Source organism: Zeus faber (genome assembly GCF_960531495.2).
Source record: "Zeus faber genome assembly, chromosome: 20".
NCBI lineage: Eukaryota > Metazoa > Chordata > Actinopteri > Zeiformes > Zeidae > Zeus > Zeus faber.
This window is the reverse complement of record NC_137207.1, coordinates 23,292,516-23,311,466: the sequence shown is the minus strand read 5'-3', so window position 1 is coordinate 23,311,466 and position 18,951 is coordinate 23,292,516. Positions and strand designations below refer to the sequence as shown.

At 48.3% G+C, this 18,951-nt stretch overlaps 1 protein-coding gene across 2 annotated transcripts in view; it reads left to right on the top strand.

Moving 5' to 3' along the window:
* Positions 1 to 105: 105 nt before the first annotated feature.
* The window catches only part of ttyh2 (tweety family member 2), a 51,654-nt gene continuing 32,808 nt past the window's right edge, over positions 106 to 18,951 (top strand). For both annotated transcript variants that reach the window (XM_080021462.1, XM_080021461.1), the window contains exons 1-2: positions 106 to 242; positions 15,830 to 16,011. In XM_080021462.1, coding sequence (XP_079877588.1) covers positions 114 to 242; positions 15,830 to 16,011 — 311 coding nt within the window. In that variant the 5' untranslated portion in view covers positions 106 to 113. The remainder of the gene's footprint in view (positions 243 to 15,829; positions 16,012 to 18,951) is intronic.

Sequence of the window (18,951 nt, the reverse complement as noted above, 5' to 3'; positions counted from 1 at the left end):
GTGGACCTCCACTCCCTTTGTCTGCTGATATGAGCGTGGATCTCGGCGTCGGGGTCTCGGAGCGCCGCGGCTGAAACGCGCGCAACTTTCCTCTCCGCATGGCGGCCGGAGGGATGTCCGCCGCCCGGGTGGACTACGCGGCCCCGTGGTGGACTTTCTGGCTGCACAGTCTCCCGCACGTCAACCTCAGGTTCCAGCCCACGGACAACGGCTTCCAGCCCGAAGACCAGAACTACCAGCAGGTTGGTGGGTCGGCGGCGGCGGGGAGGGGGGGTCGGTCGTCTGTCCGACACGTGACTTGCGGTTCCAGCCCTTGGGGGTCGCTCATGCCGGTTCCCCGAGGTTTGGGAACGTCGCGGATGCTCCTGACGCGAACTTATTTCCCCTGAAAACCAATGCACGTGTAGAGTTTGCACAGCCGCCGTTTATTCTGCGTGGGCGCAATCAACTCTGCGATGTCCGTACACTCGCCGAACCCTTGAGATTATTTTTTGTTTATTTTTCTACAAGGAAATCCCATATTCAATACCCTTTCTTTGTCTTTTTTTATTTTTTTTTGAACAAACCATTCAATCCATTGAATGTATTTCGCGTTACTCTGAGCACCCATCCCATATGCTGCTGCTGCTGTTGTGGGTGGCGGGGTCCGCCTTTCCCGGCAAGGACGCAAACGTTTGGGGGCCAGCCAATAGTGTGTCACTTTCTAATATTCCACATTTAAATATTATATTCCACATTGGAACATACTATAATATTCCCTATTGGAATATGATATAATATCATATTCCACATTTCAATATTATATTCCACATTGGAAATATTCCTCATTGGAATATGATATAATATCATATTCCACATTTAAATATTACATTCCACATTGGAATATACTATAATAATCCTCATTGGAATATGATATGATATTATATTCCACATTGTAATGTTATAGTTTATTCCAACGTGATATATGAAATCATATTCCACATTGGATAACCTCTCTGGTTCCTCTCCCAGCTCCACTGTCCACACAGGAGAGGCTTGTGTGTGTATGTCCCAGCGTGTGCGTGTGTGTGTGTGTGTGTGTGTGTGTCTGAAGGGAGGTATTCCTCGTTACCCGTGGCGTGGTCCTGCACTCTGGAGGACGATTCATCTCCCTTCCCTCTCTCCATCAGCGGTGCTGCTGCTGCTGCTGCTGCTGTTCACGTGCCCCTCCCCTCTCAAGCTCCCACTGAAAAGCCTCTTTTAAAAATAGAAATATTATTCATTTTTGAGCCCAGTGCTAATGATGTAATTTCACGGCAATTCCACGTCCTGTTCTGTGGGTGATTACATTTGCCGTCACTCATGGCCTGTCAGGCTCAGTATTCATCGCCAGAATACATTTATGATGAAAAGGGGAATCATTCAATTTACAGTTATTATTATGATTATTATTATGATTATTATTATTATTATTAGGATCGCCTATTGATATTGTTCCGGGAAAATCTGTCTCAAACTACAGTATATGAAACAGAAGAAGGAGGAAGCTATGGTTCTACGTCTTTGTTTTGAGCCGGTGCGTCACGAACACCTCTCGGTTTGGAGTTTGAGCCAAATCGATTCCACATACGGAGCAGAAATTTGTGAAAAACCAAACAGCCTTCACCCCCAGTGTTCCGCTGGTCCTGCTTGACCGACATGCCACTATTCGTAAAGCAAAATAAATTAGATGAGGTGTACGCTAAGACGCTCTATGACGTCATCAAACTATTCACTCTAAATGTGAAGGTTCTGATTTAGAATGTCCATTGGCGCCGTGTCCAGTGTGCGGTGTAGCGGCTCTGTCGTGGTTAGAGATTACAAACTAGACGTGTGTGTGTGTTAATGTACCTTCTTACCTGGTAGATGTCTGTGGATCTGTTTGATTGATATTTAATCTCTTTGGTCCCCATTACTTTGCCGGATTCATTAAAAATAAGAAAAAACATTAGTCCACAAAAGCTTGTGACCACGTCGAGGCCGAATCCACTCGAATGTGCGGCTGAGTGATGCGTCCAAGTTCCAGGGAGCTGTTGGAAAAATAGAAGCCTTGATAGGGTAACGACTCACAGAAATACCACCAGCGTTTTCAAGATTCAAGATTCAAGATTTTTATTTGTCACATACATATACATACTTCCATACATATATGCAGTGAAATGTAATGCAACGCACCCGGTGATAGCACACAATATGTCCTAGGAAAAAATAAAAAAATAAAATAAAATGTAGAAAATTCCTTTCTAATAGACCGACTAACTGACTCCTAAAACGTAATACAGTAAGTGGAATACTTATAGAATACGATAAAATATATATAGAATAAAATACAATAAAAATAAATTGAAATAAAATGGAATAGGTTGAAGGAATATGCCTATGTATATACAGATGTGAATTAAAGTGGCATGTGAATTAAAGTGGCATGTGAATGTGAATAGAGTGAGGTAGTGTTTGGGATAATACCGCACAGTATACAACAATACATCGCAGCAATACTGCATCACGAACAACCCTGAACAGTGATACAGTATGCGGTACAGTATGCTACATACAGTACAGTAGATAGTGGAGCCTAGTGCATGGCTCAGTTAGGACCCCTGGTGAGGTCAGCGTTGACAGTTCTAATGGCGTGCGGGAAAAAACTCCGTCTCAGTCTCTCTGTTCTCGCTGTGTGGCTGCGGAGGCGCTTGCCTGACCGCAGCAGCTGGAACAGTCCGTTGTTGGGGTGATGAGGATCCTTCATGATCCTACGGGCTCTGCTACTACACCTCCTGGTGTATAACTCCTGCAAGGGGGGGAGGGTAGTTCCAGTGGTACGTTCAGCTGAACGCACCACCCTCTGCAGGGCCCGCCTGTCCTGGGCAGTACAGTTCCCAAACCAGGCAGTGATGTTGCCTGTCAGGATGCTCTCCACCGCTCCACAGTATAAGGACTTGAGGATCCTCACCGAGACCCGGAATTTCCTCAGCTGCCTGAGGTGGTAGAGACGCTGCCTCGCCTTTCTCACCAGAGTGTCTGTGTGTACAGTCCATGTTAAGTCCTCTGTGATGTGGACTCCCAGATATCTGAAGCTGCTCACCCTGTCGACAGAAGTCCCATTAATCCACAAGGGCGCGTGCGTCCTCGATTGTGATCCTCGCCTAAAGTCCACAATCAGCTCCTTGGTTTTGCTGACATTCAGGTGGAGGCTGTTGTCCTGGCACCAGAGTGACAGGTCAGCCACCTCCTCGCGGTAGGCCTTCTCATCGCAGTCGGTGATCAGGCCCACGACCACGGTGTCGTCAGCAAATTGATGATGGTGTTGGAGCTGGACCTGGCCGCACAGTCATGTGTGTACAGGGAGTACAGTAGGGGGCTGAGGACGCAGCCCTGGGGGGATCCTGTGTTCAGGGTGAGGGAGCTTGACATGTACTTCCCCACCTTGACCACCTGGGGGCGGCCTGTGAGGAAACGATACGTTTCCATAACATGGAAACGTATCTTACTGAAAATGTAATCGAAGGGAAAAAAAACAGCGCTAAACCGACGCAAGTTCGACTACCACCGTAAACCTCCGTAAATACGTCGCCGCAAACATCTTGACACGACCAGCCAATCGTACAGAGCAGAGAAACACCCACGTGACACAAAGAGCCAATGGAAGAGCAGGAGCGCCGGCGCTTCCTCCGGCCGGGATGCGGCTGTCGCGGCGGTTCTTCCGAAAACGCCGATTTGAGCCGGAGCTCGCCCTCCTCCCAACCCCAGCCGGCCGCGGCCCCCGTCCTGCCGAAAGGAGGGCGATTAAAGAAAGAATCCGCGGTGGGAGAGAGTCGGTCGGTCGGCACCAAACTCTCCCGCATATAATCACAGAGAGCTGATTTAGGGCACCTGGGAACCTCCCAAACCTGTAATACGCACCGGACATAACCAAACTGTTCCTATTTCAGTGGTCATTTACCGTAAATACCCTAATGTCAGATTTATCAAATTGCTACCAACTACTAATAATATTTTATATTCTTTTCTTAGTTTGAACTAGATTTTATAAATTTGCCAATTTGATCAATGCATGTTGTCCTAGTTGGTCCTGTGTTTACGGGACAAATAAATAAGACGTGTGTCAACTGGCAGATGATTTAAAAAAACAGTGTTTTTGACAGACATTGTGAACAAACTGTGACTGGTTGGTTTTTGCAGCATTTTGAAGACATTCTGTGAAATTTGTGGTGTTTTTTTTTTTTTCTTTTCTTTTTTTTCCAATTGCGATTTCATCTCAATTAAAGGGCCAATCAACACTGACAGGGCCGGCCACATTTGGCCCCCGGGCCACCCATTGAACAGCCTTAAGTCCAGTATCAGATCTGAACAGACAGCGGTGACACCGGCCATCTAAGCAGTTGTCAAGTCAAGCGGCTGTTTAAATGTTCTCGTTCCCCTTAATTCCATTTAAATTCCTCAGGATATGTGACAGCGATTCGAATATTATTTTTCGGTTTAGATTTCTGAAAGTGCTTATTCATGAGGAATTTTAATGAGATGGCAAATTAAATTAATCTCTAAGTCTGTGGCACAGATGCACCCCTGATAGCGATTTTCATGAAAATTCTGCTCGGGCGGCGTGGAGCTGGAATGTGGCTTGTAAAAAAAAACAAAAAAAAACTCAATTGGCCCAAAGAATGTGATGGAATGTGAGGGGTAGTGATCTCTCACTGTGCAGCTTTGTGAGAGCCTTTGTGTGTGTGTGTGTGTGTGTGTGTGTGTGTGTGTGTGTGTGTGTGTGTGTGTGTGTGTGTGTGTGTGTGTGTGTGTGTGTGTGTGTGTGGGGGGGGGGTTAGGCAGCTATGGCTGCGTCCTCACGGTTTGTAGTGAAGCCTCCAACCGGGCCAAAAGATTATTATTATTATTATTATTATTATTATTATTATTATTATTATCATGGAGTATGAATCAACTCACCTGTATTGAGTTTGAAAGAACTGTTAAAAGGAAATTGCGCTGAAGCCCAGTTTCCCCGAAATCGATGGATTTGGAATGCGCGGCCTCCGCTCAGTGATCATTGAGTTCCTTGAACAGTGTGACTCAGGATGATGGAGCTGTCTGTCTGTCTGTCTGTCTGTCTGTCTGTCTGTCTGTCTGTCTGTCTGCCTGCCTGCCTGCCTTCCTGTCTGTCCCGAGGCCCAGAGGATGGAAGGAGGGCACCAGCCGAAAAACTACCATCGCTCTTAAAAATAGGGCAGGAACCTACTTTCGTGTGTGTGTGTGTGTGTGTATGTATGTGAGTGTGTGTGTGTGTGTGTGTGTGTGTGTGTGTGTGTTAGGGATTGTGTGTGTGTGTATTTGGGGATTGTTTGCTCTTGCCTCTGTGTGTAAACACAAGTATGTGTGTGTTCTATCCGCCCTATCAGTCTGTCGGTCTGTGTACGGTTCTGTCTTTCTACCTTTGCTTCGTAGCAGTATTTCAGTGGAAATGAAGTATTTTGGCTTCCTACGAGTTTGAGGGCAGCTATTCTCACATCACTGTCGTTTCTTCTTCAGGTCTGAGGCTCGAAATAACGACATTTCTTTCCCAAATGGGCCCGCCCGGTTCTGAACCCTGGAAGCCCTCCAGCCGAGGTCCCGCGGAGTTTGGAGGAATGAAATGAAGTGTTCCTGCGGTCGACGACTTCCATTTAGCGATCCGCCGCAGGGAGGTCGGGGCCGTTTCAAGCAGGTTTTTTTTTGTTTTTTTTTGCTGGCGTTTATTAGATTCGATCGTGAGCAGCTAAGGAGATTAGGCGGTTGGGCGATGCACAGTTAAGCGTCTTAACGACGGCGGCTTAGCTTGGAAAATCTGGAGCGTGGGACGTACCTCCTCCGTCGAGTCAAAACACAAAAACGCGTCGGGAGAAGCGCGGGAAAAAAAGAAAACGCAAGGATGAAGCAGCCGAACGGGGGCGGGGCGGCACCGCCCCTTTCGGGAGTGGACGCTTTCAGGGAGGAAGTCGCGCTCCGGTGGCGGTTGGTCCACGGAGGCGATGCACTTTTGGACACCTTCCCAATTGCAGTTTGGGGAAGATGTCCTTTGCCTTCCGCGGCCGCTTTTCCCCGGCTCCGGTTTCCCGCTTGATTGAGGGGAACCGGTTGCCAGGAATCCTCTCTCTGCCTTTTCGGGCCTTTTTTCCGGCGAGGGAGGCCAAGGGGAAGCGAATGGGGGCGGACGGACGGATGGACGAACCAACGGACGGATGGACGGCGGCCGGAGGTCCTCGACAACGGGAGTTCTGACGCTGGGAATTGCAGCAAAGACTCTCAGTGAGTCGTTCCCAACAAATCCATGAATATAATCTCTCGATGGAAGGATTATTTCCCACTTGATGAATTTTGTGAATGAACTCCCTATCCCACATGGGTGGTGCTCTAGGAACCCCTCCTTGCCGCCAGTTATTGATGATGAATTGATTCTAGGAACAATAATCGTCGTGATGGGTTTAGTGTCAAACGCGGGGGTCACCGGGTCGCTCTTTTGTACTTATTCTGACCCAACCCCACCCCCACCCCCACTTATGAGCTTAGCGCCTTGATTTGATTGGATCAGATACTTGCTAAACCCCAGATCGTTGGGATGACCCTCCTTCCTCGCGGCGGCGTTTCTCACTCGCACAACTCGTCTCGCCCGACTCAATTGCGGAAGCGGACGGACACGCTCCTAACACGCCGGGTCTTCTCCGCCCCGGTGGCTCGGCTCGCGGTGACTTCTTGGAAACAGCGCTCCGCCCCGGCCACCTCCCCTTTCGTCTCCGTCGTCTTCCCCTCCGCCCCTTCCCCTCGTCGCTCCCTCTTCCTCGTCCTGCTCCGTCGCGCATTTTAAGCCGCTGTTTTGTCGCCGCGTCTCCGCTTGTCTTCGGGCCCCGAATAGGTCGGCGGGGCCGCTGTGCGCGGCCGCAAGCGAATCGTCTGTGAATGCCGAGCGGCGCGCGTCTTTGATGTGGGGGTGATGGATGTCCGCGCTCATGTGGACGAAATGGATGGAAGGAAGATAAGGATGTCCTCGCGTGATTTACGTCGCTGTGTTTTTTTTTTTTCCCTCCCTTCTGGGCTCCTCATGTGTCATCCATGTGAATTCCGAGTTCAAAGATTTGAGCGTGCCTTCCAGTCGGCCAGCTCATGGTCTCGCAGGGTAGATGTTTGGGAGCTCTCCAGATCGGTGATTTATGCCCCGCTATCGCTTTATTCATCTCGGCCGCTCTTATTTCGTTAGAATCCTCCTTGTTGTGATTTGTCTGTCGCACCGTGTTCCATCTGTGCAGAGGTTTGTTTGTGTTTACGTCCAGTGATTCGCCCGAGCGCTCCCTACCTCGTCGGCGGTGCACGTGTCTCTCTCTTTGCGTCCTCTCGTTCCGTCCGGCACACTCCCCTCTGGCCAGGCAGGAGGTCTTTAACCCCAATCTGTCTCTTTAGCTCGCGCTTGAAGTCAGCGATTAGCATTACCTGATTGGCTGGACGGTTTGGCCCGGGCCCCGTTCCCTTCGACCGCTGGGTCCACCCTGAACGCAGGCCCTAAAAACAAAACAAAAATACGTCCTCATGTAGAAGCGAACCTCAGTGAATGACCGATCATCATGAGTGCCGGGATCTAGGCGGAGGCGCCGGGGAGGCCTGTACCCCGTCTGGGGCCTCGTCTTCACGATGCCCCGGTGGGCTGAGAGCAGCTCGGGTCAGTCGTTGGCGTGTCAGACGGAGTGTGTGACGCGAGAGGAATTTGTCAGTCATCCATTCACCGGTGTGCTGTATGAGGGGCGTGGCTCGGATTCAAAGACGTCCGCGGCGTAGCCCAAGCCGACCTCTGTTGGCAGGGGGGCACTCTGTTGGCAGGGGGGATGGTGGTGGCGGGGGGAGGGGGCGCAGCTGCAGCTGCTAAAAGCCCTATCTACGAACCGCAGTTCGTAGATAGGGCTTTTCCATCGGGAGGATTTTCAGTGAACGAGCAGACGCGCTCCATCTGAACACAAACCCAAGCTTTACATCTTACATTTTGCGAAGCTCCCGAAGGCCTCCCCCCGTTTGGGATGTTATGTGGTGGTGGTGGTGGTGGTGGCGGCGGCGGCGAGGCTTGTACTTTGTTTCGCTCTTGTCCGCACCATGTCCTGGTGACCCAACAGCAGCATGGGTTGCGAGTCTACGATGCCCTGGTGTGTGGAGGTGGAGAGCTTGGTATACTTCAAAGATGTCTTGGTCGGGGCAAGACGTGTGCAGCCAAGGCAGGGTTTGCGTGACAGGCCTCCTCCGTTAGGATGAATCCCCCGAAAGGAAAAACAGCCAAGACCCGTGTGTGGGGCAAGTTTTCAAGGCGCAAGCGCTGCATCTTAGGCCTCACGTCTAGCGAAGCTCCCGAAGGGTTCCCCCGTTTGGGACGTTGTCCGTTACACCTTGGTGAGAAGCCCACGGTAACCTCCAAACTTCTTCTTCTTCTTCTTCTTCTTCTACTCGTCACCCACCCCCCACCCCCTCCCCCCTCTCATCCATAACCCATTGGCCGCCCTGCAGGGACTTCACGGTGTCCCAGCTGTGGGTTGTGGGCCGACCCAGTCGAGTGCACTCTCCCGGAAGGACCCCTGCCCTCCAGTTAACCCCCCACCCCCACCCCCACCGCCATGCTGCTACAGCACCGAAGTGGAACGGGAGGAGCAGAGGCGGAACGGGGCATCGGGGTGGTGATGCTTTATGCCTGCGGGACTCCCAGAGCACTTCTCGGGGAACTTGGCGGATTACACTTGCACTACAAAATACTGTGCGCTATTTTGTTTTCTTATACCACTGTATGTCAGATGAAGAGGCGTGAAAGTCCAGGTGGACTGTTTGTTTTCCTCAACGCCAAACCGGTGGAAAGTCGCCCAATTCCCATTAGATTGATTGCGACATCGGTTCAAAAGCTTCCCCCTGAAATTCGGACGGAAACATATGACTGTGGGATCTTAACTACCTTTACAAAGCGACTGTGCGATCTGCTCCAGTGATTTCGGTTGCCTAACAGTTCCGAAGGCTCTGGCTGCGGCGTTTGTTTTCCGAGCAGAAGTTCGACCTTTCACGGTTGTTTGACCGAAAAAGAAAAGTGTTCAATGAAGTCCCCGAACATCCGTTTTTACTCCGTGACTTTCACCGATTTCACCTCCTCAGTGCAGCGCCGGGATCTGTTTCTGAACAAATCTGAGGCGAGAAACAAGCGATCCAGCCGCCGAACCTTCACCCTTATGAGATCCACATGGCGTCGCTTAAAAGTTTGTTTCCGACTTTTGTAAGGCACGGGCGGACGGGAGGACGGTTCCTCCAAAAAGCTCTTAGAGCTATGAAAACGCCTTATATCCATAGGTTCCTCAAGGTTCCCAAGGACCTGACACCAGTCCAACCCGAACCCATCCATTCGAGGAGCCGTCAACGTCCATTTAGCGCCTAAAACGTGCGTATGCCGCCGCTCCCCCGACGCAGGAAGCCGCCGGGGGGGGGGCTTCCACCTCCGTTCGGCCCCGTCCGCCACCTGTCACCAAGCGGACCGCGTCTCGCGGCTCTGGAAGTCGTTTAGCGGCTTTTAGGGCCCCGCGACGTGTCGCCAAATTCCACGTCTCGGAAGCTTTTCCAACAAGAGGGTTTGGCTCTTTTCCTTCCTTCCTTCCTTCCTTCCTTCCTTCCCCATGTATTAATTATGGTCACTACCACTCGGATAAAAATAGAGTTCTTTTCTTCTTATGTGCGGTCCCAGGCGTAAAGGCGCACGCCATGTACAGAGATCGCTTTGAGTTTCTGTCTCTGATGTTAATGTGGCGTTTATTTTCCTTCGCTGGACCTCAAATGCCTTAGAGGGAAATGCCGATATAAAACTGACTTTGATAATTCTTTTTTTTTTTCTTTTTTTACTTTGAAGCAGTCACGTCGTTATTTTCCATGTTATCTTGCATGCTGTTGGAAAATTGGATTGCCCTCTCAACAGAACTGTGTTTTGTTCTATATTTTTGGAAGTGTATTCAGAGATGTCTACATTTCTGGGGTTTTTTTTGTTCCTCTGTCTGTTTGTTTGTTTGTTTATTTAATTGTTTGTTACACGCTGGTGTTTTCATCCCACCACAGGCTTTCACTGCCTTTGATGGGATGGAATGGAATGGGGGGGGGGTGAGGGTGGGGTGATGGGGGGGACCTAGAGGAGTTTAAATTACCCCTCCTCCCCCAACCTCCCTGCCCCCAAAATGCCCTTCTGGGTCGTTTCACTTCAGACTGTAGCCTCCACTCCATGCTCCATTTAGCCCATGGCGTCCTCTTCCCTGGTGTGTGTGTGTGTGTGTGTGTGTGTGTGTGTGTGTGTGTGTGTGTGTGTGTGTGTGTGTGTGTGTGTGTGTGTGTGTGTGTCTGTCTGTCATTGGAAGCAGTTAATGAAAGCATTGACTGTGACATGAGCTCATTCTTCTGATCTGTCTAGTTTTTCCTCAAATAAATTGGCTTTAGATACTTTCTATACTATGTATATTCATAGACAGTATATATATATTTTTTTGTTAAAAAAAAAAAAAAAAAAGTTTGCACTATTACGCAACTATACCACTATGAGTTCCTTGTCCATGAACATTGTACTGCCAAATAAAGGTAGTATTTTGCGAGTTCATTTCTAACACCCGGCAACAATAACATTGTTTTACAGAGAAAAAAGAAAAGAAGGTATCATCATCAAATGCCCTCTGAGGGTGAAGTCAAGTTACTAAGTTTTTCAAAGTTCAGTTCAGCCTCGGTTTTTCCGGCGGAAGAGAAATTTGGCCCGGTGCTGCTTAATGGGGTTTGTCTGAGGCCACACACACACACACACACACACACACACACACACACACACACATGTGCGCATTACTCATTCAGCGCCCCCCCCGTCATCTGCTTTTTTCCACCCTACTCCTTCACTTCTGTCATCACCTCCTATCGTCATCTCTCTCTCTCTCTCTCTCTCTCTCTCTCTCTCTCTCTCTCTCTCCTCTCTCTCTCTCTCTCTCTCTCAGAGGGATTGCCTTTCCACTCAGCTAGATCTTTCTCTTCCCCTCCATCGTTGCCTCAAGCCCTTTATGGGGGACGAGAGGTTGAGGGAGCGAGGGAGGAGAGACAAAACGAGAGGAGACAGGGGAGTCGGTTCCTCTGACTTTAAACAAGAGGAAGATCTATCTTTCTATCGTTCTATCTACTCATCTATCTTTCTATCCGTTGTCCTATATATCGTTCTTGTGTGTGTGTGTGTGTGTGTGTGTGTGTGTGTGTGTGTGTGTGTGTGTGTGTGTGTGTGTGTGTGTGTGTGTGTGTGTGTGTGTGTGTGTGTGTGTGTGTGTGTGTGTGTGTCGTGTCCCCCTCGCTGAATGGATGCTACATAATTGAAAAAGCCATTATTTTCGGCTCCTCCACACGAGGGATGGAAGGAGGGAAGGTGGAATGAGAACGAGAGGCATAAAGAAAGAAGTGCAGAGTCTTGTCTTGGACCATAAGTGCTTTGGAAGCTGTAGTGAATCTGTGCTACATGAACTGTGGGGAAAAACAAATAATATCAATAAATATATTCATATCAACAATATATCATAATTTATCAATAATATCCATAATATATTAATAATTTGTCATAATATTTCGGTAATATATGTTATATACATGTTATATACTGTTTAGATATTATGACATATTAGATTCAAGAGTCGAGAGGTTTAAAGTATGTATATGTATGTAACAAATAAACCTCTTGAATCTTGAATCTTATATGTCATAATATTTAAACAGTATATAACATATATCATGATATATTGATGATATATCAATAATACATCCTTTCACACAGTGCATTGCACTGCTGCCTCGCAGAAAGAAGGTCCTCGGTTCGATTCCCCCCTGTGGCGCTGTTGGCACCGTGCTGCGGTGGGTTATCTCCCAGTGAGGGGCCTTTCTGTGTAGAGTTTGCATGTTCTCCCTGTGCTCACACGGGGTTTCCTCCATATAACATTATAAAGAACCCCGATAAAAACATGCACGAGAAACATCGAGACGAGCTAAAGCTTGTCCATTTTGTGTGTGTGTGTGTGTGTGTGTGTGTGTGTGTGTGTGTGTGTACATATCACAATATAACAATAATCTATCCATTTGGTCCTGGATCCCTCACTGGACACCAGGTAAACCTTCCTTCCCTCAGCGGATCCAAACTCCGCTGCGTTCACCTCTCCGTGTTGCGACGGCACCGTTCACATGGCCGAGGCGTCGGTCGTCACACGCCACCTGCTTCTAATAAGCCTGGAGAAATTCCCCCCTTTTCACTTTCCACTCCTCCACCCATCCTCCACCCATCCTCCAAGGGGCAACCCGACCAGCCTGCCCGTTACCGTGGCAACGAGGGCCGCTAGGGCCCGTGTGTGTATGTTCATGTAAAAGTGGGGGGGGTACCATCCAGAAAAATGAGGCTGCTCATTTCACCCTCCCAGCCCCACCCCCACCTCACACACCCCCACACACACACACACACACATTTAATGTGTATGTTAACCTCAATTACACCCTGTAGGCCCCACCACCCCCTTACCGCCCTCCTCCACCACAGCTCCATCCCCACCTTTAGATGAACCCGGAGTAGTCCTCCCCCCCCCCACCCTCTCCCGTCTGCTCTGTCTTCATGTCTTTTTGCCTTTCATCTCTCCTATCATCACCTTGGTGCCCAATAGCCATCCACCCATCTGTCTGGGCTCTCTCTCACACACACACACACACACACACAAATAACAAAATGCCAGCATTAAATGATGGGTGCATTTTCCATGCCCATTCGATGGGGCACAGGGCGGAACGGGGAAGGTTGAGAGGTTGATTTTAGGAGAAGGGGAGAGCTTCTAAAGCCCGACCCCCCCCCCCCCCCCCCACCTTGTGTCTAAGACCCCCACCCTCCCACCACCCAACCCCATCTCACCCTCCTCCCTCTCTCGCTCTCTCACTTCCTGGATATTGATTTCGCCAGATGATGCCCCTATCTTGCCGTCCACACAAAAGGCATGTAGCTGTCGAAGCCCCCCGGCAGATGGAGGCGGGGGTGAGGGGTGGAGGAGGGGGAGTGAGGGGCCCTTTTGGGCAATGGAGATGGGGCCGGAGGCTACGGAGGAAAAGAAAGGGACGGGGGAGAATCAATTGTGAATAAGAATCTGTTTACTAAAGCAGTCTGCAAAAAAATCCACAAGGTTAGCTGGATAACATGTCAACGCATTCAATCAGTATTAAACATGTTTTGATCTTATCTCAAGAATTATGAGTTATCTATATATATGGCTTATCGACAATTCATATTTCTATGTCAATTTAAAAATCATATACGGTATCATTCACATATGGTAAGTCATATATATCAGTCAAAAATGAGTCCCAATCCATTATACACCTCTACTTTGGGTCATTTCTAACTCATTTGAGTTTGACCAACTCAAAGTCAATTTCTGGTATCATTTGGAAATGTTTTGCTGCCATATTGGCTCATTAAGCCACGAACCACATACAAAAAATTGACAAAACTTTTTCTAAATATAAATTGTCAAGTGAAAAACACAATCCAAACATACAAAATGTACAGAATATACAAAAAAGGTGATACTATGCACACTAAGATAAGTCAAGTAAAGGTGATATCTGGCAAAGTGGCATAGCTGTTAATATGGTTATGGGTATAAATAAAATAAAATATAAATATAGGTGATGTACTGTACAGAATGAATACACAACTATGTAGAGTTATTATGTGCAATATCATCACTAAATGATTGCAGTGTTTCTACGTTTTTTCTGCAGTGTCATTACCAAACACTACAGTGTAACTTATAACAGTGTTATTACAGCATTATTACTGAATTATTGCAGTGTGAATAGAGTATTATTGCAGTGTGATTACAGTTTTATTGCAGTGTGATTACAGTGGATGAGGGTTATGGCCTGGGTATTGGTACTCAATACCTTTTTCAGGTATCGACCGAAATAACCCAATAACAAGTACTATTGAAACTTCTCCAGTCAAACGTGCATTCCATCCTTTTTGTCCCCAGATCGAGAAGAAAAACACATATTTGTATGGTTTTGCTCTCAGCCAATCTCCACGAGCGTTTTTCGATTCAATGCGAAGCGTGATTGGCTCACTACCGCAGTAGTGATCCAATCACATGTCCTTTAACAGCCTGTTAAATTCCTCCTTCATTCCTCCAGTAATGGCTATTTGTTTAAAATGACACTGCCCAAATACTTCATTATACAGTTTTGTACAGTTATTTAATAGATATTTCAACAATTTGAGCCCTTTCGAAATGCATTTCTGTATCCACCATTTTGATGGGGAGGAGTGGTGGCATTTTAAACAACTGAATGTTTCCATTCACATGATACTGTAGGTATAGTAGGGAAAAAAAAAAAGCTATGGAATGAAGAACTGTATTGGTACCGGTATCACTTCAAGGGTGCTGGCACTGGCGTCACTTTTTTTCAAACTATACCCAGCCCTAGTGAGGGTTATAAATGGTTGTTCAAACATTTTGCTGCGTGCTGTACAACATGCATGTGACAAATGATTCCTTAGAATCTTTGAGTCTTGCAGAGGTGTTTGCACGGGCTCCGGTCCGTTCGGTTATTTCGGGAGCGGGGCGGGGGGGGCGCTTGATTTTAATCCCGGCGCTGGACTCGTCGTCACGGGGGAGAGATAAGGAAGCATCGCGATGAACAGATGGCCCGGTGGCCCAGAGGTGGAGAAGAGCTGGAAAAGGAAGGAGGAAAAAAAAAAAACGGGGGGGACGGGGGGGACATCAGACGAAGACATGGAGTAATTACAGACCCCCGTCACCAAACCCATCTGTTCTCACATCAATCCCAAATTAGTTCGACACTGTTCAAAAACAGCCTGGCTGCTATTTTCTGCTGTGGCTCTTGGACGGGGGGCGGGTGGATGTCGGGGTTTGCTTTTTCGTAACTCCCCTTCACGCCCCACCCCACCGGGACTCCACCTCTCGCTCCGTTTCGCAGCCGCGGTGAAGGTACGGTGACGCCCTGGCGGTTCCGGAAGATCAATTCTGAACGTTCACCTTCATGACAACGACTTTGACGTCACGCCTTATCGTCACCTGGGGCCCGGGACTTCAAACTGGAGTTTGCTGTTTTGGAAAACTGAGGAGCTGACCGTCAAAAAGAACTTGCTTCAAAATCTTCAATTTGCCCGTCACTTTAAATTGATGAAGCGGTAGTAGTACACCGTGTTGGGGGGAGAACACTACAAGTCCCCAAACCCGCTACAAGTCCTCCAGGCCCCAAGTCCCAAATTCCTTTTCTCCAACGTTTGCCCTCTTCTGAATGGATTTGATTTGGGGGATTTTTCTCGGCCGCTTGAGGTGATGGGGATATTTTATTTTATTTTTTTTATTTTTTTTAACGTTCGTCCATACCGACAGTTTTCTGACGGCGACCTCGCTACGCAGCTTTAACAAATACACGCCTTCCTCTCGGTTTTGCCAGCGTGGCGGACCCCGCCGCCAACGATGGAAACAGCGTTTTGAGGAGCGCGCCCGCGCGTGACGCAAATACATCCGTTGCCTTTCCAAAAAAGTATCAAATATGTTTTTTTTGGGTTTTTTTTGAAACAAAGCGATCTCACGGATTTGCACTTTAAAATATCAATTACGTGCAAAATGCACTGGAGATTTCACCTCATAAATGGTATGTTTTGCTTTTGATCCCAAGCGATGGCGTCCCCACGTCCCATGCGCTGATATCAAGTGTAACTAAGCTTCCCCCTCTCTCTCTCTCCCCCTCTCTCTCTCTCTCTCTCCGCCTCCAGTCGCTGATCTTCCTGGGCTGCGTGGCGGCCGCCGGCCTGGGCCTCAACCTGCTGTGCCTGGCCGTCTACCTGAGCTGCCTGTGCTGCTGCCGTCGGGAGGAGGACGAGGAGGAGGTGGAGAGCAAGAGGAGCGGCTCCTGCTGCGTCACCTGGTCGGCCGTGGCCGCCGGCCTGCTCAGCTGGTGAGCGCGCGGGGGGGGGTTAGGGTTATGATCTGGGATTTTGCTGATGGTGATGTATAGTTAAATGTTGTGTTTCAGGAGCATTAATGCAGCTTTCTGAACTCATGTTCTGGACGCATGATGGAAGGATGAAAATCAAATAAAAAGAGTAAAGCACCAATAGAAATTGACATAGTGGTGGTAAAGAATGACAAAGATGAAGAAAATCCATATTAATTCACCATCGTGGTAAAATTTCAGCCTAATGTATTCATTCTCATATCAAAGAAAAACAATCTGTTCCTACAAACTCTGCTATAATTTGGAATGCTTTTGTTCCACATTAGGTCATTAAGCCACATTAAGCTAAATTTTCTGTTTAAAAATCAATTAATTTAGGAAACCAGGTAAAGTAATAATAAATTTTTATTTTTGTCAAGTAGCTGTGATTTTTTTTTATTTTTTATTTATTTTATTTTTTTCAAATCAACGTTGAATACATTTTTCCCTCACCAAGCTACACTGAGCGTTTTTTGAACGCCGGCAAAAATATCAGCGTCAAACTCATCCATGTAGAGGCATTCGTTGGAAGATATTGTGATGTTGTATTTTTGGGTGGGTCTGGCTGCCAGCCTGCGTGCGTGTGTGTGTGTGTGTGTGTGTGTGTGTGTTCTCTCTCCGTATTCCCGCCGCACGCCCAAAAAGAAATCGTTCGTCTCCAGCACTCTGAACCTGCGCTCGAGTCGTCTGGCGGCTTTCTCCGTCGCGGTGCGTTTCTCCCTGTTGTCTCATTTATATTCACTGTCTTTAGTGGCTGTTTATAGCCCCGACTTTTTTTTTTCCCCTGCCCTTCTTTCCTCCCGTCTGCGGGGGCTTCGTATAATCCAAGTTTCCTCCTGAAAGAGCTGGAATGCACGGTCGCTGCGGATAATCCAGCGCCGTTAAAGTGGCCCGGACTGTCAGACTAGATAAGCTTGGCCACAGCTGGACCAGCGAGCGTTCTGCCTGATTTCACCCCTTTAAGGATCAGCGACGGCGATGTGACATCTTACATCTATATATATATATATATATATATATATATATATATATATATATATATATACAGTCTATAAATATACATATATATGTACAACTGTGACTTCCACTGACACTAATGCCCCCGTTTTCTCATTACAGCTCGTATCGCTCAACGTCAGCTCTGTGAGCCTGTTATAGCCATTAAGACATCCCATAAATTAAAATATATATAACTATTTTTTGATAACTTTTGAGCTACTTTCTAGATACCTGCTCAGCCTAAAGTTCCACACTCTGCACCTAAACACTGCTGTATACCCACATGCATGTATATTACTGTATTTTAACTGACACTTGGCTCAGAAGGTCTCCTCCCCCTCAGCAACGTCTCTGTTTGCGGAGCGACTCCACGTCGCGTTTCTCGTCTCTCGACGACATCGCCTCAAAGATCAATCCCCGTTCAGTGTTTCAACCGCCTCTCGCTTGTCAACATCCCTCTCTCTCAGGATTTCACTTAAGAAGACTAATGTCGACGCGTTTAAAAATGATCGGTGACAGAGGTGTTTGTGATCCCGCTTTTCGCCGTCACCTCCTCCCCCGGTGTGACCCCCGTGTGACCCTCAGCCGTCTGCGTCGTGCCTTGCAGTGAGATTTCATCGCCGACTTCGGCTCCAAATCAGCTTGATCTTAATTCTGTTGGATCTTGAACTGTTGCCATGGAGACGGGCCTGGTTCTAAATTGCTTTGATTGGCTTATTCACATGTTGGGGGGGGGGGGGTCAGAAGACCACGGCAACACGGTGGCGTGTACCGTCAACGGTGAACAACGGTCCCTTTGTATAGATTGTTGTTTATTTCAACACGTACAGCGTCGTTTTGAACTACTTTGTAGACGTCACGTTTCCCACACGGATGGCAGTTTTCTGAGTTGCCGCGGAACGCAGCATCACTTCCCCGCCGTATCCATCCCGGTGCGAAATGGAACGCGAACAAACGCGGGCGCTCACAATCCAAAGAAATCCTCCCCTCTCCATTTGTGGTCAATGACGTCACGGCAAGCCCGAGCCGGAGCCAACGAAGGCTTTGGGCGTCCCGCAGGGCTGCGTTCTGATCCACCCCCCCCCCCGTCCGTCCGTTCAACCTTCCCGTGGCAACGGCCGCTGTTCTGAGGTCACGGCTCCGCCCTGGACGTTCTTGAGGTCGACGCAAGCGCGCTGCCGCCGATCTGACGGGGGCCCGGCAGCCTTCAAAATAAAAGCCAAATAGAGCTGCTTGTCGGCTTCGGGTGACCTTACAGCTTCCCTTTTGCGGTCACAGTGATCAAATAGAATTCTCGTGAATTGCCTTGTTTTATCAGGGCAGAGAGGGAGGGCTTTCTGGGGTATTTTGGGTTCATCATGTTGACTTATTAATAAAACAAGGCTGCGTGCATAGCGATTAAGTCAACTCCATGTGGCTGTCGCTTCCCTTTACAAATAACCTAGTTGCGGCTCGCTCCGCCGCCACTTAATTTTCTCTCCTCCCCCCTCAAAGGAAATTGCGCCTTCGTCTGCGGGTTGTAACTCTGCTTTGAGTTGACGTTGAGCCAGAGATGATAGTAAGTCGCGCCTGACAACCTCCTCCCAACCCACTCATTTTCATATCAAACCTGGAAAAACATACAGTGTGGGTTACAGGCGATACCGATGTCCTTGACGTTCGCCAAAGGTTCATGCACGAGTCACGAGCCGAGGCCGTAGAGGCGGCCGGTCGCCTAGGGCACCAATCATCCATGCCCCCCCCCCCCCCCCCCGGAGCCAAGAAGAGGAAAAATCAAACAAATTCGAATTATGGAAGAATTCTTTTGATATATTTTTACGATACAAATTATGAAGACGCTGGGCCAGATGTTCTTTTTTTTATCTTTTAGGAACGGCAGTTGAAAGCCTGGGGAACCTGGGG